Source organism: Eublepharis macularius, chromosome 3, assembly GCF_028583425.1.
Source record: "Eublepharis macularius isolate TG4126 chromosome 3, MPM_Emac_v1.0, whole genome shotgun sequence".
Classification (NCBI taxonomy): Eukaryota; Metazoa; Chordata; class Lepidosauria; order Squamata; family Eublepharidae; genus Eublepharis; species Eublepharis macularius.
In genome coordinates this window covers 162,516,090-162,535,572 of record NC_072792.1, presented here as the reverse complement: position 1 = coordinate 162,535,572, position 19,483 = coordinate 162,516,090, and the positions used below count along the sequence as shown (strand labels likewise).

Genomic DNA, 19,483 nt, shown 5'->3' with positions numbered 1-19,483 from the left:
CTAGTGTATTCTCTGAGTTTCTAATCCAGTTTTTTAATTGAGTTGCTTGTTGTTTTGCACTGTTTCTATTGTGTTGTTTTAAACCGTGTAAACTGCCTTGATCCTCAATGAGAAAGGAGGACTAAAAATGATAAATTTCTGAAACCAGTTTTGAGTTTTCCTTCTTCGAAACCCAACAAACATAAAAAAAAAAATGAATCACAAGTCTTTATTGATGAATGTTTAAGGTACCTGTGTTCAGTCAAACTTGTTGACTTCAGCAGGCTTATGCACTGTTTCTAAAATCCTGAAATCCAGCAGGATCCATAACTATAAACAGAAAATATAAATCTGAACTTGCTTGTGAGAAAAAAAATGTGTTTGGAATGTTCCTTTACCTGCTCAACCCTATTTCAGGATCACTTCCTTGCAGTTAAGCTTTAAAAGCCATCCTTTTGTACTCTGTAATTTGGAAATACTGTGCGATGCTTTCATCCTGTTATCAACCCAGTTTACAGATAATGGAATGCTGTCCAAAAGCCATTCTGTACATTATGTGGCAGTAAACACAACTTTGCCATTGAATATACACTTAACAAGCAGCCCCGTGGCACAGAGTGGTAAGCTGCAGTACTGCAGCCCAAGGTCTGCTCACGACCTGAGTTTGATCCTGGCGGAAGCTGGGTTCAGACAGCCGGCTCAAGGTTGACTCAGCCTTCCATCCTTCCAAGGTACCCAGTTTCCTGGGGGTAAAGTGTAGATGACTGGGGAAGACAATGGCAAACCACCCCGTAACAAAAGTCTGCCAAGAAAACGTCATGATGCGACGTCCCCCCCTGGGTCAGTAATGACTCGGCGCTTGCACAGGGGACTAACTTTACCTTTTTTATACACTTAACAACAAACTCCAGCCAATCCTAGCTCTTTGAGTATCTGTACATATCATACACTTCCAAACACAAGCTTGGTTTACTGATTGTTTATAGTTTTAGATGTACATTTTTTTAAAATCCTAGGTTATGTTTTCAAAATAAGCTGTGTAGGAGAAATTGAGGATTAGAGACAAGGGATATGGCATCATATCCCTTGTCATTTGTAGGGTGAAACTGGAAGTGACATCATCATGTTCAGGGTGATGCTCTAGGATTTGCCTATAGCATCGTGTTAACATGGTGCCATCACTTCCAGTCGATGTATGACATTGAACCCCTCCCCCCATTTCCCCCTCACTGCACTGTCAAGCAGCAGTGGGGAAAGTAGGCCCGGGCCAGGAGGCCTCCCTCTGTAGCAGGAAACCTGGCCACATTAGTGCTGTGTAAATCAGCCCTCGTATTTTCCAGTCATCTGAACATTACAGATCTCATGCTCATTGCTCATGCAAATTTCTGTTTCATACACCATGAAAGCTGTAATGCTTCCAGATTAACTTTCTCTAAACTGCCGGTGTCAGGAAAGAACTTTAATGCTCTCCAAATGGATTTGCAAGTTTACTCTTTTAGGGCTGCAAGGCACCCACGATACTTCAGAAAATCTCCTTATGGGGATTTCAAATGAAGCTTCCTTGACCTGCAAGACAACTCTGAGCACTCGAGAGGGAAAAACATAAACAGCACTTCCTGTCATGATCATGCTACCATCAGATGATTCAGAAATAACTTAGGTCAGCATCTTACTAATGTGAACAGAAACAGTACACTGGGGCTTACTGTGCGGTCCCGCTTATTATATTGCAAACTCAGTTTGGGCCAGTCAAGGAGGTTAAATTGATGGCGTTTATTCCATGGGCAATCCTTCTCCCTCAGCCATTAGAATTCTGTGCTCTCTGTGACATCATAGCAGCCCTGGAAGGGGCGGGAATTGCAGATAGTAAATACACAACCAATTTATATAGATCAGAATCCAATACTACTCAGTACATTCCAAACAATTTCTTTGCACCTTATGAATAGCAAATGGTTTTACAAAGACAACCAGCTCCTTTGGAACTGAGACTGATGGGGAATTTTGCCACTTCTTATTTCAGCGGGAGGGATCAAGGTCAAGTTCATTATCTTTTTAAGCTTTTCAACACGTTTGCTTTTTTATATTCCTCATGGAGTTCAACTTCATGTAATCCTAACCATGCCACAGGGTATTTGGGGATGGCAGGAAGTCTATTCAGAAAGCAAGGTTTGTCCTCTCGCACCATTCCCGCTGTGACGTGTAGCCAGACTGCCAAAACACAAATGTAGGAAGCCGGCTTTTAAAAAGAGAAACAAAGCCCTGCACTGAGGAATGAAACCAGGGATTACTCATGTACAAGAGGAAGCTTGATGTCACAGAGAATTTATTACTTGCCAGAATAATAAAAACGGCCACATTAAAAAACCTTTTTTTTTTTTTGCTCACTCAGACTGCTATACTTACTTGCATGAAAAATCTATAGCTGTTACAACATCTCTTTAGCCTCATCAGTAGTTCACTCCACCCACATATACTATTTTCTGTCTATCACAGTGTTGTCCAACCTTCATGGTAAATTCCCAATCAGAATGAATGTACCCTTTTGGGCGGCATTTTTTCCACAGATGTTGACCCTTAGCCTGACATCCCAGTTATCCTCTTCCTGCCCTTTTAGCCAAGTAGCAACTTCATAGGGCTGCAAGGCCTCAGTCTCCATTGTTCTGTCCCTAGCTCCCTCTGGTACAGCCGGTGTAGAAAAAACAGCAGTGTCCTCCTCATCCATCTTTCCTCAGCCATTCATGCTCCATGCCTTACCTGGCCTCTCACACCAGCTCCCCCCCTCATGAGAAGTCAGGAAGGCTGCTGACCAGCTCTGTAGCCCTATCGCAGCCTCCACCCTTTACAGGCCTTCCAGGGATTCTGCTAATCAGCTCTGGTGCCCTTTCAAGGAAAAGTGGCCCCACATCAGCCATTCCTTTGCTTCCAGGGGGTTCACAGATAATTCAGGTAGTTCCCCTACTCGGACAACTGGCTCAGTCCATGGCCCTTTTCACACTGCTTACCTGCTCCCGGGGACGTTGTGAAATATCACACAAAAAACGCAGAAGATAGCGTCTTCTCGTGAGAGTTTTGTGCAAAGTTGCGCAAAACTGTTGCGCGAAGACGCTGTCTTCCGCGTTTTTTGCACAATATTTCGCAACATTCTGGGAGCAGGTAAGCAGTGTGAAAAGGGCCCATTTAAACTTCCAGACTGGTTGTAAACCAATATATCTCTTCAAGGAACCTGGTTATTCTGCTTAGTGCAGGCTTTATTGTTTTAATTCTTAATATGGCTGGATACATCGTTCAAAAGTTAACATAGTTCAAAAATATTTTCGTAAGTTGCCTTTGAGTGCTCTTTTTGGCACACATGCAGGTTTATAATCATAAATAACATTCCTGAAGTGTAAATTTTTGGAACTAATGTGTTATTTTGCTGCATCTAAATAAGATTAAAATAGGAGAGGGGGTAACGGTAGCAATACTGAAAATGTTTAGTCATGTGTTAAAGTGTAAACAACTCAGCTTTCCTTTTTTGAAATCCAGAGCACATAAACTCCTAGACTATGGGTTCAGGGTCACATCAGGACATCTTGAGAGATCTGTTTGTCTGCAGTGCGAAATTACTAAATTAAATATAGACTCCTTTAAGTGCAGAGTAGCCATCAAAAGTCAAGGTTGCTCACTACATGTCTTGACACGCTCTGCTTATCTTCTTTTTAATGGGCCTCTACTGAAGGTGTGTAATTTTCCCTCTTCTCCGGATTGGGCACCGTTAGACCATCCAGTGATGTAAAGATGCAGCAGTATTGCCCTCCCTTATATGAGGCTATTCAGTAGGTCTCTGCATGAGTCACTGTTCTTAGAGGCATGCCCATCAGGAAGCACAGCCAAATCATCGATAGGTAGAAATACAAGGAAGGGCCTACTTTTAAGGTAGCAAATTCCAGTGACGTAGCTTGCAGCAAAATCAAAATGGAGACTTAGAGCTTTTGGGGAGCATATGTTTTGACAGATGCACAAAGTGACTCCTCGGTCAGGAGGTACATACATGGGGTGGGGGTGGGGGGTGAACAACACATTAAAAGGCCATAAAATTCAAAGTGCGATGTGAAATTTCTATGCAAAACTCAGAAGTATACATGGTAAGTACAGTAACCATTCACAACAGCCATTGTCAGATGCTTGGGAAACAGTGCAATAGCGCAATTTAAAGGTTTGACATGAGGTAGATTTAGATTATCAGGATTATTGGAGAAACAGAAAGGACAGCTTCTTCATCTCCCTGCACTAGGGTTGCCAGATCCAAGTTGGGAAATTCCTGGAGATCTGGGAGTGGAACCTGGAGAAATCTAGAGAAAGTGGGGTTTGGGGAGGGAAAGGACCTCAGCATGGCATAATTCCATAGAGTCCACCCCACAAAGTAGCCATTTTCTCCAGGTGAACTGATCTCTGTGGCCTGGAGACCAGCTGTAATCCCGGGAGATCTCCAGCCACTACCTGGAGGCTGCACAGATAATTCCCCATGTCTGCCTACTATCTTTGGACCCAATCATGCAATTCTTTCAGAAACAGACAAATGAAAGTCTATGAACAAAAGAAAAATGATTCTTAAAAAAAGGGGGGGGGAAAGGAATGTATTTTATGGAGTTCTTAAAGGCTGGTGCTGATAATTCCATTCAGCAGTTTAAAAGCTGCTCTAACTCCCAAGACTGCTGGTGAGTTTATAATTGAAATATCTGCCTTAGCGTGATATACATCTATCTGATAAAACAAGACTGCCACTGCTGGGACTTTTGTTGAACTCCATTGTATTGATCACAGCTGAGTCAGAGTTGTAATTTCTCTAGTTTCTTTGGTTCTTGAAGACAACAATATAGCTAATGAGATAGTGCAGTGGTTAAACACATCCATTTTAAACTAGAAGTTCTACATTCAAATCTCGGCTTAGCCCAGATTTGGGAGGCAAGCTGCTATCTCTCAGCCTTAACCTCCCACTAGTTATGGGGAGGGGGGGGGGGCTGTAGAGACAAATGGCATTTTTGTTGGAAGTCGTAGGGTAGAAATGAACCAAAAAGTGTATGTGTGTACGCATGTGTCACTCACAACCCCCTTTCTGCCCATGAAAAGTGCTCCCTTTGGACAATTGTTCACAAAGAAAGGCAAAGGCTTTCACTGTGTCACTGTGTCACTGTGACACTGAGAGATCTCTGTCTTTTGGTGCTACACCTCTGAAGATGCCAGCCACAGCTGCTGGCGAAACGTCAGAAACTACAATGCCCGGAAAACCCACAACAACCAAAGGCAAAGGCTGTTTCCCATTGTGCAAGGGTGAGGTGTGGAGGAAAGAGGGGTCCAAGGCAACTGAGCCACTGCTTCCTTTCCTTTCTTCCCAAGCTGTACTGGGGAGCAATGGAACTTCCAGCACAGCCTAAGCAACAAGGTGTCTTTCCTCATTCAAAGAGAGGGTGCTGAGTGTATCTGCTATGACACCCACTCCATCTGATTCATTTGCGGTGTCCTGAAGTTCATTATGGCATCCCTGATTGGCTGGGGTCACACAGTGAACGAGGAAGAATTCTTAAAGAAGGGGAGAAATGGGTGCTGAAGTACCTGCTCAGACTGTGAACAAAATAGTAAAGAGTCCAGTGGTATCTCTAAGACTTACCAACTTAATTGTAGCATAAGCTTACAAGAGCCCTGTGGCTCTCGTAAGCATATGCAACAATTAAGTTCGTTAGTCTTAAAGGTGCTGCTGGACTCTTTACTATTTTGCTACTGTAGACTAACACGGCTAACTCCTCTGGATCCAAGTCTGTGAACAAACATAATACAAATAAAAATTAGGCAAGGAATTGGAGGGAGGGGTCAAACGCCATAAAATCACAAGGTTTTTTTTTACTCTCAAAGTATTCAGAGGAGAAAATCTAGCACAGATCTAGTGTGCATGAATGATAGCCCTATTTCCTTCATGTAACATACACAAAGCTTGCATAGGAACAAAGTGCAAGATCCCAATGCAAAAACAGTTTGCACTCTGTTCAAGGCATGTTGCCTTGTGCTTACCCCACCCCCCTTCTTCAGAATGTCCAACCTCCCCCCTTTCTCCAAGCTGATAGTCTTACTTACTTTCCCACCAACAAACATCTCCTTCCTTCAGCCTCTCACCACAACCCTTCCATTTCACTACAATTTTTTAGTTTCCCTCCTGTGCTTCAGGATGGGAAGTTTCTTTATGAGTAAATTTACTAGCAGGGAAGAAACCTAGCCTGTTCCTGTGGGTGATAGGGTTTCCAGCCTCCAGGTAGTGGCTGGAGATCTCCCAGAATTACAACTGGTCTCCAGGCCACAGAGATCAGTTCACCTGGAGAAAATGGCTACTTTGGGGGGTGAGCTGTGTGGAATTATGCCATGCCAAGGTCCTTTCCCTCCCCAAACCCCACTTTCTCCAGGTTTCTCCAGGTCTCACCCCCCAGAGCTTCAGGAATTTCCCAAATAGGAGCTGGCAACCCTAGTTGGTGAGGAATCCAACCATACTTAGTCCAATACTTTTCCTCCACTTTTCTTTGGAAACAACTTGGCCTCTTGCTCACCCCATCACTCCTTCCTCTTCCTTCTCCCCACTGCTTCAGTTCTTCTCGTCCCACTGCGGTTGCTTCTTGCGCCTGCCCCCTCCCACCTTCTGCCACATCTTCCCCCTCTCCTGCTGGTGCCTCCACTTGCTAAGCAACCCTGTAAATGCTAAGCCACAATCTCACAAGATCTCAGCCCGCATTTTCACTTGTATGCAACAAAACAAGGTTGTGCTTGGATTAATAAGATAATTATATTATACACCACTTTTCTCCCCAACGAGTACTCCAAAGCAGCTTATATCATTATTTCCTCCTCTATTTTATCCTCAACACAAAAACCCTGTGAGGCAAGATAGGCTAAAAGAGAATGACTTGGCCAAGTTCACACAACAAGCTTCTATGGCAGAGTGAGGATCTGAACTCAGATCTCCTAGATCTTACTCAAACAGTCTATCCACATTTCTATCACAGAAATGGGGATTTAAAAAAAATATTTTGAAGAAACACTTCCTCTTTCTGTGCCTGGTTCCATTGAGGGATATTTTAATCCACATTCCGGGGACAAGGTCAGAATGAGGTATAAAAATGAGATGAGATTTCATACTTTCACAGCCCTCCTTTTGCTTCTGAGAGCTTTAGCCCCCACAAACCAATTTAACTCCCTGGGTGTCCCAACACTTATCTTTACACAGAAGGGTCTTTATTTGGTGAAAAGGATACACGGGATCACCATATTTAAGCCACTCAACAATTAAAACGAATGTGTTCTTCCTCAAGGCTACTGGCAATAATAATCCAAAAGGTTATTCCTCCACTGTCTGAAACAACTTCTTTTGCCATTGAGCTCCCAACCTCTAATCTTTGTATTCTGCTGCAGTCAAAAGACCTGGATCCCCTAGAGATGTCTTTGCAAATCTGCAAGTTAAGGTTGCTGGAATCTGGACATGAGCCCGGAGTACTTTACTGAATTAGGTTTTGTCCTTGTGTTGTAATTAAAGTAGCAATGTTGGAACATGTTCAGGACAGACCTTTTAAAACTCATCTGCTCTGTGTCAGCAATTCCCAGCTAGTAGGTTAGGACACCGCTGAACATCACAGAAACTGTATTAGCTAGAGCCAAGTTACAAGTATTCAAAAAAGTACAAGAAAAGAGTGGCACACAGCTGAAACCACAGAAAATGTCCCTGGAAAACAGGCTGTATCCACACATCACTGGAGATTGTGCTGTCGTTGCGCTATAGCAATTGTCTGCAACTTGATTTTCCTGCGCAAACAAAACAATTTGGATGCAAATGACTTCTGTAGGGTCATAACAGCACAATGCTCAATGATAATAACGATAACATTAGATTTACATACTGCCCTTCAGGACAACTTAACGGCCACTCAGACTGGTTTACAAAGTATGTTATTATTATCCCTACAACAAACAAACACCCTGTGAGGTGGGTGGGGCTGAGAAAGCTCCGAGAAGCCATGACTTACCCAAGGTCACCCAGCTGGCTTCAAGTGGAGAAGAGGGGAATCAAACCCAGATCTCCAGATTAAAGCCCCACACTCTTAACCACTACACCAAACTCGTTCTCCTGCAGGATAAGAGTGGAGAGCCACATAGGCATGGCGCATAGCGCACAATCATCCTACCAGTGTAAGGTATGTGCAAATAGGGAGGCCTTCAATCTGAATTAAGTAATAACTAGCAAAATGTGGATTATAACGGGTGAGTTGTAGATATCAGTGGTTTAGTACAGAATACTGGTGGAGCAGAGTGCATCCGCACACAATACAAATGTACTTTTCTGAGATCCCAGACAGAAAGGGTTGGGCCATCCGGTTGTCCAGGGTAGGAGTAACTGAATGCACTGACATGAATCTGTGATATACTGAGCTGGGCCATTGGTTCCTCTTAGCTCAGTATTGTCTACTCTTGATTTGTGGCAGCTGTCCAGGGTCTAAGACAAAAGCCTTTTCCCAACACCTGCTACCTGAATGCAAAGACTGTTCTCAAGCACTGAGCCAAAGACTTCCCTCAGCAACAACCATTCATTTAAAAGTGAGAAACAAGAGGGATGACGGCCAAAGCTGTTCCCCACCCCCACACAATAAAGAAAGAGGATTTAAAGCCAACGTAGTTTTGTAATTTGGTCCCAGTCTTTTTTTCTTAAATAAATTCAGACTTAGAAGCTACTGCACAATTCTATCAAGTCAAATTCAAGTAATGCTAGAAAAGACCTACTATCATTTTGTCCTCTTTGCAGAAGCAGTGTGTAGTTGTTGTGGCAGTTCTATGATAGCATCTTGCTAAACTGTCTGAAGTGACCCGGCACACAGTGGATTCTATAGCCAAACCCTTTTTGACATGGCAGCATCTAGTGATCTGTCTCAGGTACAAGGTCCATGGAGTCTCATCTGGTCCAGATCTAGCCCCTTCTAGTCTAGTTGCTCAGGGATTCACACTGTGAATGTCACACAGTGTTTTCGTACATCACTCCACAATGACCAGGGAGAGTAACAAGGGCCCTATGAGCCTGCTCTGTAGGTAGTTGGAGCCCAAACCCTTTATCCCATTAGCAAATCAGAAGGGCAGTACCAAGTACAAAGGCCAAGATATGTCCTGCACCCCCATGTAGTTTCTTTTTCGAGGAACTTCTCCTGAATGTCTGATTTTGCTGAATCAGGAATGAAGGGGGGGGACTTTCAGTTGCACTCTGAGAAGTCTGCAATGCAAATAAATAAAACAGACGCTCAATGACCAACGAAAACTACTCTGTCCAAGAGATAGTACATCTCTTGCAACCCTCCAGGCTTGTTTGAGACCTTTTAAGTGCTACTTTTCCTTCAAGGGCTTTCGTTAGTAAACATTTGCTATGGAGAAATATTGAATTCCAGCTGTTTGCAGCTGTAAATCCTTGCATGTCTAGTATTTACTCTGTGGGGGGGCAGGATTTATTCACTGCTGTTGTGTTCTCCTGCATTCCTTCTTCCACTCAACTCCCTGTGAAAGAAAACAAAAACTCACCCACAAATATCTCAAAACTTTTTTGCTTGTTCCTGGATCACCATGAGTCTTATGACACCCCGTGATTGCTGCTGCAAGATTTTCAACATAGTGTGTATACAAAGAACAGGGCTAGGGGAAGGAAGAGGATTTGGAAGCTGCTTGACTGAAATCTTGGCATCTCAACATCTATGGAAGTCAGCAATGTATCGTAGACTAATGGAAGACTGGTACACATTATTATATGTTAACGTTTTGTTATTCAGCCAAACTGAAACAACCGGCATAGACAGACCCCCATTCCAATACAAGCTCAAGCAATTGTGGGGCTTGACTGATTGATTTTCGCGAGGTGCTTTACAAACAGATGAAGAAGACACGCTCCATTCAGATAGCTCAAGATGGGTAGCCGTGTTAGTCTGTCTGTAGCAGCGGAAAAGAGCAAGAATCCAGTAGCACCTATAAGACGAACAAAATCGGCATCCAAAGAAGTGAGCTGTGGCTCACAAAAGCTCATACCCTACCACTAATTTTGTTAGTCTTACAGGTGCTACTGGATTCTTGCTCTTTTCCATTTAGATAGTTTGACATTCATTCTAGAGCCAAGGATCCCACTAAGAAATTATTGCAAACAGACAAAGCCAGTAATTGCTGAATCAGGGAACTAATTTTCTGTGCAGGATTCTGCTCTCAAACGTGTATAGGAGACAGTTTAGAACTTCTCTGGATTGTCAATCTGTGATATCGGCTACCCGAGGAAGAGAGGATGTCTTGGGGAAGAAGTGATGTTCCAAGAGGGAGAGGTTCCTTCCCTCCTTCACTACCGACACCCTGGCAAGAGAAATCTCATTGATTCACACTGGATTTATCCACCCCTCACTGTCCCAAGCTGGTAGAAGAAAAAAAGAGCTCCTGACGAGCTGCGTCTTTGTGTTGTCTAAGGTGCCTGGAGATGCCCTATCCCTCTTAGGAGAAATTTGCGTCAGAACAACAGTTCACTGACCCTTACATTCAACAGTAGGTGGCATATGCTCATTTGCATGCAAGACCTACACACATGATCAGATAGCTGCTGCAGGGTTGGCCAACAGCCAGTTTGGTGTACTGGTTAAGAGCGCGAGACTCTAATCTGGAGAGCCGGGTTTGGTTCCCCACTCCTCTACTTGAAGCCAGCCAGGTGACCTTGGGTCAGTCACAGCTTCTCAGAGCTCTCTCAGCCACACCCACCTCACTGGGTGTTTGTTGTTGTGAGGATAATGATAACATACTTTGTAGACCGCTCTGAGTGGATGTTAAGTCATCCTGAAGGGTGGTATATAAACTGAATGTTGTTAAGTTACTCTATTTTAGAATGGGGGATGCATAAAGATCAAGTAAGAAGGGAATGGTAACTTTCACATTTCTTTCCAGTGTTACCTGGGCCATCCTGCCTGCCAATTCTCTTCCTAAAACAAGAACCAGTGTGGTGTAGTCGGACTAGGGTCTGGGAGAACCAGATTTGAATCTCCATTCTGACCTGGAAGATCACTGGGTGGCCTTGGACCTGTCTCTCTACCTTACTTATATAGCACAGGGGTAAAATGGAAGAGAGAAGAATTATGTAAGCTGCTTGGGTCCCCAGAGGAGAAAAAGGTGGGTATAAGTGAAGTAAGTAAGATAAATAAAAGAATAAATAAAATTAGAGAGGCAGGTGTTTTTGATTGGAAGATGTCCTAAAGACACTCTGGCTCCAGCATCTCTAATTTAAGATATTAGCTCCAGTCAGGGCCTATTAATTTGCTTCATTATTATCCCATGGAAATATTCCATAAATTGCACTCAGAAGTTTGCAACAAGCAGTGAGTCCTTTCCCCCTTTTCATCCAGAAGGTGTTATAAATATGAGACTGCAGAATATGAAAGAAAAAATGAAGACCACTTCTCTGGGGTTGAGAACAAACTATTTCAAAATGTAACTGCAATTTTCAACCTGTAAGAACAAGTCCTACTCAGTTGGAAGGCTATGCTTTCCCTAAAGCTCCCAGGAGGATAAATTCAGACAACCATCTAGCCGGGAAACAAGTTTTGTTTGTTTTCAATCACCCAGTAGAATGAAGTTGTCAGAAGAGAACCGACATACATTGACCACCACAGTGATGTGACTTATCCCACTCCAGACAAATTTCGATAAACAAACTTTCTAACACTCCAGTGAAAACGTAAGAGCACTGCCTATTTAAGCGAGAGCTGGATTTGATCTGGGACTGATTACTCAGGGCTGTCTGGAATCATGAGCAACCTCTAGATGCCTGGATCAGGCTACTTGATTATTGGTCACCCTTTCTTACTGACCGTGCCTCTCTAATATCCCAGCACAGTTCCCTCCCCGCAACTTGGTACTGTGGTCTTAAAGCTGTAGATGCCTGAGACTGGATTCTGGCACACCCCGCAATACACTACCATTGATCTACGCATCCTTGGCTACTCGCCTACTGAGGCAAGTCTTCAAGATCAGACAGCGCAACTTCCAGATGGCGCAACCCCCGTCTTTTTAGAATAAACACTCAATGAACTATTTCAGATGTCTTTCCATCGACTTCCCACCATTTGGTGAGTCTATTCTGCATACTTTGCAAGGGTCATACTTTCACAGTTTTCCCATCCGAATGTGGAAAGCACTTCAATACTGAGAAAATGCAGTTCAGCATGTTTGATGATCCTTTGCATCATATTCTGTATACATTGATTTGCAGAGCATGAACATTACATGTACATATGTTTCATACATGCATGAATTTCCCACCCACTGGATAGCTCCGAGTGATTACCTGGTTTCACGCAATTTCCCACACAGAAGTATTTTCCTGCTTGGGAACTGCTGGTGTACTAAGTCGCTCTGCATGTGATTGCAGGCAGGGATCAAATGCATGAAATTCATCCAGTCCTCAAAGAATATGCAGCACACTCAAGTTGTTGGCTCACCCCAACCGGTCCACAAGTTCAAATAATGTGCTTTCCTAATTTATATGTGAGCTGTCATCATGTTCACTGGGATAATAGCATCTGCCCTTTCTATAACCACTTCCTACCTCTACTGATGTATTACAGTGCATAGTTTCAGGTGGGTAGCCATGTCGGTCTGCAGTCAAAGAGCAAGATCCAGGTCCAACAGCACCTAAAAGACCAACTAGATCCCCAAGTATAGGCTTTTGAGAGTCAAAGCTCCCTGTGCTATTACAGTGCACGTTTAACTTCCAAGCAAGCCCTACTGGATTTGATGGGGTTTACTGTCCAGTGACCATGGCCAGGTTTGCATCCCGAAGTGATAAACCCAACCAACACAAGCAACTGCTGCAGATGGTCTACTAAGATGCTAAAGTTCCTCCAACACTTCTGCTTTTCTTAGACAGAAAGCATTTCATGTAGGAAGAAACCTCGCACCCATGGCTACCCATCTCGGAGGAAGGTGTAGCTAGGTCTGGCTTAACAATGACATTGTGAGACTCTGAGTACAAGTTTCATGTAGGAAATGCATTGTGTATAAAACATTCCTTAAAAAAGAGCGAGATCTGGATCCATTAGCTCCTTAAAGACCAACTAGATTTCCAAGGCATGAGCTTTTGAGAGTCAAGACTGCTTTCGACTCTCAAAAGCTCAATCTTTTGAAATCTAAGCTGTCTTTTAAGGAGCTGTTGGACCCAGATCTTGCTCTTTGGCTGCAGACCAACACAGCTACCCACCTGAAACTATTCCTTAAAAAGTAATTGCTGGACTCTGTGTGTGTGTGTGTGTGTGTTGTGGGGGGTGGATTGTCTGAATTCTCCCCCTCCCACACACAATCCCTTGTTACCATTTCTCTGTCCGTTCAAATGCACATCTCAGGAAAACTTGCAGGGGGCGCCTTTTCACCACCTCTAGGCTTTGGCGTCCGCCTGGTCCCCTTCCCGCATCCCCAACCAGTCGCCGCTGGAAGAAGCCACTCACCATCTCTCCGCAGGTTCGAGGCTCGCAGCGCTCGGATAGACCCGCTCTGGGCTGCAGCGGTGGAGCCCGGACGGTGGCAAAAGTTGGCCCAGGCCGCGACGTAAAGGAGGGAGGGCACCAGCAGTCGCATCGGGACCCCTTGATGCTTGGCACGGCGTCTCAAAGAACAAGAAGTGACACGCGACTCCCTTCCAAAGGGGAGATCTGCTTTTCCAGTATACTTTTGTCAAAGCTGGCAGATACTTTCCTCTGTCTCTCTCTCTCTCTCTCTCTCTCCCTGTCTCTCCAAGCGAATCCCCAAGAACTTTTTTTATTGGCTGGTTGCAGGGATGCGGGGAGGGAGGAATCGCTTTGCCAAGTTGCAGCAAGAGCGGGAGACAGGTTGCCTCCCCCTGCCTCTTCTTTCTTTTCCTACCGGCAGGAAAAAAGTGATCTTTTTAGATGCAGGAAAAAAGTGGGGGTTTTGACATGCATGAGTTTTAGATGCGGAAAAAATGTGATTTTTTTTTAATGCATGAAAAAAGTGATTTTTTTTTTTAAGATGCAAAAGAAAAAGTGATTTTTAAAAAAATGGAGAGGCAGATCCCAACGTGCTGTGGGGGGCTGCTTTGCCCAGCAGCAGTCTGCAACGCCTCTCGCCCTGCCGACTACTCTGCTTTGCCCTTGGCGCCCCTGCAGCGCCCCACAGACCTCCACCCTGCCCGGCCTGGAGCGCTGGGGCGAGGGACTCTTCGCCCGTGCGTGGCTGCGAGGAGCGGCCGGCGCGCAGGGCTGGAGCGAGCCGCCGGTTGTCGCTGGGCAGGAAGACAAGCCGGCGACGGCTCCGCCGGGAGGAAAGGAGGCGGCGGCGACACAGGCGCCTTTGGCCGCGGGGGCAAGAGAGGCGGGAGAAGGAGCCGAGGTGGGACGTTGAGGAGAGCGCCTGGAGCTCCCCGAGGGAAGGGAGACACGTGTGAGTGGAACGTGTACTTCGACACACGTGTCTTAAAGCGCCGGTCGGTTGGGGGTGTGTGTGTGCTAAAACGAGTAATAAGAATGCCCATTGAAAACAATGGGAGATGCCTGACGGCCCATTGGATAAAACGGGAGCCGGGAATGCCCACTGACTTGCAAGGGCTCCGTTGAAATACATTGCAGCACAAAAAAGCCCACAAACAAAACGTGGAGTCCTCCTGCTCTGGTGCTTGGAATGACAGCCCCTAATCTGGAGTTCTGCACTTTCTTCGCAACTTTTTTGTGCTGCAGGGTATTTCAATTAAACCCATGTGAGTCAGTTGGCATTCCTGGCTCCCGTTCTATCCAGGGGGCCTTCAGGCATCTCCCATTGTTCTCAATGGCCATCCTTGTCATTTGTTTTAGTTCTGCAGAGATCCTCATTTGTTTTACTCTAGAGTCCCCCCCCCCGCCCCAAAACATGGTCCACATTAGTGCCCTGAATCCATAAAATCGTGGATCCATTGTCTGCTAGTCCATGTGGTCCCGTGGTTGCCCTTTGACTACCTCTCTCAGCCAAATCTACCTCACGACGTTGTTGTGAGGACAGAGGCAGGCTGAGCCATGGTTGTGGCTTGGAGCTCCTTGTAGAAAGAGCAAGGTAAACATTAGCAACTATCTTGCACAGTAATGTGGATCAAAAACAATGGATCTTTATGAGTTTTACAGGGCATATCTCCAAACACCCCCATCACATTGCTGGATACCTAGGTATCCAGGGCCTTCAATACAAAAAGTAACAAGGGGGGCCACAAGGACTTGTGAGGGGCATCTTATTCCACATCTTCCATTATTTCCTCTTCCCCAGCAGCTTCCATAGCTTCTTCCCTTTTCCTGTTGCCTTCTCTCTTTCCCACCCACCAATCAACCTACCTTTATCTGCCCCGTTTTCAGTTTTCCCTCTCCCTGGGAAAACTCTAGCCAAATTGTGTGGTGCTGGCTGAGCTGGGCCAAGTTACACAGTGGGGAACCCTCAAGGACTTGAGGGAGGAGACTTCACTTTCACCTGTGCTCCTCCTCACACTATGTCCTCTTTCCCCCCTCCTGGCAGCCTGCATGTCTTCACCTTTCCCTGCTTCTCTCTCCCCCCCCCTGCCCCCAACAATTAACCTATCTCTTCTCTGCCCCTCCAGCTTAGTCTATATTTATTATTTATTTACTTCATTTATATCCTGTCTCTCCCCATTTTATCCTTACAACAAACCTCTGAGGTTGGTTAGACTGAGAATGTATGACTGGGTTAAATTCACCGATGACAGTGAGCACCATGGCAGAGTGGGGATTTGAACCTGGGTCTCCAAGACATTAGGCTGAAACTCTAACCACCACACAACAGGCTTTTATGCAGTGGCAACTGTTTGCTGCACTGGCCAGTAGTTGCTGGTTGTCATGGCCCTAATGAGTCCTTCCTCAAAGGCCAAAACAACCCTGTAAAGGGCTTTTCCCCTCCTTCTGTCTTTTTCTGACAAAAACCAAGGCTTGAAGGTTGGCAGTACTGTTGTGGTTGCCTAGCAATGGCCACTGAAGGCATCGGTTTCGTAAAGCTATAAGGACTCCTTTTATCACTTGGGGAGTTTTTAACCCTCCAATGGGGGTATTTTTAAAAAATATTTCAAATTTATCTGAAAACGTAAGGGTTTTCTCATGTTTGTAGAAAGATCTGTATTGGCTGTCCGTGCTCCAATATCTAGATTTTAGACATAGCCACACTGAGAACAGATATACTGATGGGGCCAGCATGCGGCGGGGCTGCTGTAGTGCAAAACCAAAGATCTGAAGCAGAAATCCACATGGGTTTTGCAGGGAGCTCCCCCCTCTCCCATCTACCATCTGATGATGGCAAGCTAGAGAAATTCTCCCTCCCCACCCTTCCCTTCCCTACTATAGCATGCTCAGTCCTCATGAAGCAGTTTGGGATCTTCTTTCTTTGGCCCAGGAAATCTTTGTGACTGGTAAGAGTCACCCATTTATTCATTTGTTTATTTATACCCTGCCACTTCTACAAACCACCAGCCAATATTAAATCCAGCCACTGCCATAAATCTACCAAACACAGGATGCCAAAACATCCATTTAGAAGGGGCACATGGGCAGAAAGAGAATGACTTGGAGGGAAGAAAGGACACGGGGCTGAAAGGAGAGAGTGATTGTGCAAAAATGCAGACACAGCCCAACTAGCAATCAGAGTACCCAAGGCTATAAGCCTTATTTCAAACCAAGTGGCTGAAACAGGCATAAAAATGAGATGTTTGGCTGAACGAACCTCTTCGCTCCAATGTCATTTTCTTTCGGGAGATGCTAATTTCAGCCTAGTAGTAGAGTAGCAGCAGCAGCAGAAGTAATATAATAGCAGCAATAGCAGCAGCATAGGTATTATGTATTAGCATCACTAACAGACTTTTATCTCATCCTCCCAGGAACTTGGGGTGGCATACATCCTCTCCCCCATTGTATCTTCATAATATTCCTGTAAGGTCAGTGAAGCTAAGCGATGCTCTACATCACCCAGGATTCTTCCTGACTGACTGTGGTTTCACCAATCCAGCCTTCTAATAGTTACACCGCAATTGGTCTCTGATATATTTCTGTTTCCAAATACACCACAGTGGGACTGTAGAAGGAAGATCAATTCAGTCTGCTCTCTCAGGATGAGGTTGACAGGATCCTGTGAGCGATGAGGCCCACCACCTGTCTCTTGGACCTTTGCCCATCTTGCCTGGTGAAAGACAATGCTGATGGGCTTTGGGTTCCTTTGGAGGCCATTGTTAATCTCTCCTTAAGCTCTGGGATCTTTCCTGGAGCACTGAAGGAAGCGATGGTGGGGCCTCTCCTGAAGAAACCATCTTTGGACCCCACCAACCCAGGCAATTACTGCCCAGTTTCAAACCTCCCATTCCTGGACAAGGAGATTGAATGGGCAGTGGTAGAACAGCTGCAGGCATTCTTGGAGGATTCCTCAGTCCTGGATCCATTTCAGTCTGGTTTCTTCCCTGGGCATGGGACAGAAACGGTGTTGGTCGCCCTCACAGATGATCTCCATAGACAGCTGGATCGTGGGAGGTTGGTGCTGCTGGCTGCCGTGTCAAACACTGCTGCAGTGTTTGACATGGTCGATTACGAGCTTCTGACCCATCTCACCAATGTGGGGAATTGTGGGACGACCTTACAGTGACTAGTCTTACTGTTTCTCCATGGTTGAGAACAGAGGGTGGCACTGGGGGAGCAGTTGCCGTCATGCCACCCATTGGCGTTTGGTGTCCCTCAGTGGGCGATACTCTCCTCAATGTTATTTAACATCTACATGTGCCCCCTTGCCTAGCTGGTGCAAAGTTTCGGTTTGGGTTGTCATCAATATGTGGATGACACCCAACTTTATCTGCTGATTGACAGCCAGCCAGATACTACTTCAGATGAACTGGTCAGGGCTTTGGAGGCCGTGACTGGATGCTTAAAGCAGACAAGTTGAATCCAATGAAGACGGAGGTCCTGTACCTAGGTTGTGGCTTGTCGGGTTCAGGGATCCTGCTCCTATTCCTCGATGGGACACCACTTGCACTTGCTTCATCAGTAAGGAGTCTGGGTGTGGTCTTGGATGCTTCCTTATTGATGGAGGCCCAGGTTGCAGCAGTTGCCAGATCGGCGTTTTACTATCTTAGTCAGATCAGGCAACTTGCGACCTGGCAACAGTGATCCATGCAATGGTCACCTCCAGGTTGGACTACTGTATCTCACTCTACACTGGGCTGCCCTTGGGCCTGCTCTGGAAGTTACAACTGGTCCAGAATGCAGCGGTGCATGTTCTGACCGGGACTTCATTCCGGTCACATGTGGCACCTGGTCTTCACCAGCTGCACTGGCTCCCAGTGAAATTCCAGATCAAGTTCAAGGTTTTGGTTCTGACCTTTAAAGCCCTTAGTGGACTGGGACCAGCATACTTGCAGGACCGCCTCTTACCCTATATTTCCTGGAGGGTGCTCCATTCAGCAGGAAAACATCTACTGGTGGTCCCTGGCTTCAAGGAGGTCCATCCTCCCTTGACCAGGGCCCAGGCTTTTTCAGCCCTGGCTCCAAGCTGGTAGAACTCTCTATCTGAGGGCCAAGCTACACATGACGAATGACACTTGAACAGCAAGTGGATTGAGTGGAGGGCAAGTGAACAGGGAGAAATACACTTGCCATTCAAGTGTCATTCGTCATGTGTAGCTTGGCCCTGAGACAGCTTGGGCCCAGCGGGATTTATTACCATTCTGCTGGGTCTGTAAGACAGAGATCTTCTGGCAGGCATTTGGTGGTTGAGGCAAATGGGCCCCCTCCCTGGCCTCCTACTGGGGGGGGGGAGACTGTATGTCCTCCCCAACCTTAGCATCTTTATTTGTTGTTTGCTATCGGCCACTGTGGGCCCAAATTATTCCCTGCGGGATTGTGCAATATGCATTGCTAAGAGTGGGTTGTGAAATTGGCAACTGTTCTTGTTCTGCTACTAGTTTTAATTGTTTTGCTTATTTCAGCAACTGAATTGTTTTTGTTTTATTTTGCAACTGAATTTTTGAATCTGTTGAGATCACTGGGTTTAGACTGGACTAACTCGGCACAGATAGTCCCCCCACTTCTATATAATGAGGAGGAGGAGGGAGAGGCTAAAATTCTGAATCATGAACGTGAAAAGTTTTTTATCTCAACAGTCATGGAAGGCTTTGCTTGCTTGCTTAAGTTAAAAAAACTTAACAAATTCTAGGCAGCAACAGTGCAAAAGGAATTTAATTTCATTTATAAAGGAACATATTCTGATTGAGATGACATCTCAAAATAGACTCTCTGAAAGGTTGGTACACTGGCTAACCCACCCCCAACTTTCAAGGTCAGTTGACCCTGAATACAGAAGGTTTGATTATTTGACATGATATTCAAATGAAAGCTACATCTCGCTTTTCCAAACAAAGAAATTTTGTTCAAAGTGGCTTTCGAAAAAACAATTAAATCCATACATAAAAATT

The 19,483-nt window shown here is 45.3% G+C and overlaps 1 protein-coding gene across 1 annotated transcript in view; it reads right to left on the bottom strand.

The window, feature by feature from the left end:
- PDGFD (platelet derived growth factor D) overlaps nt 1-13,862 on the bottom strand; it is a 197,511-nt gene extending 183,649 nt beyond the window's left edge. The window contains exon 1 of the mRNA XM_054974327.1: nt 13,497-13,862. Coding sequence (XP_054830302.1) covers nt 13,497-13,626 — 130 coding nt within the window. The 5' untranslated portion in view covers nt 13,627-13,862. The remainder of the gene's footprint in view (nt 1-13,496) is intronic.
- Between the last annotated feature and the right edge of the window lie 5,621 nt (nt 13,863-19,483).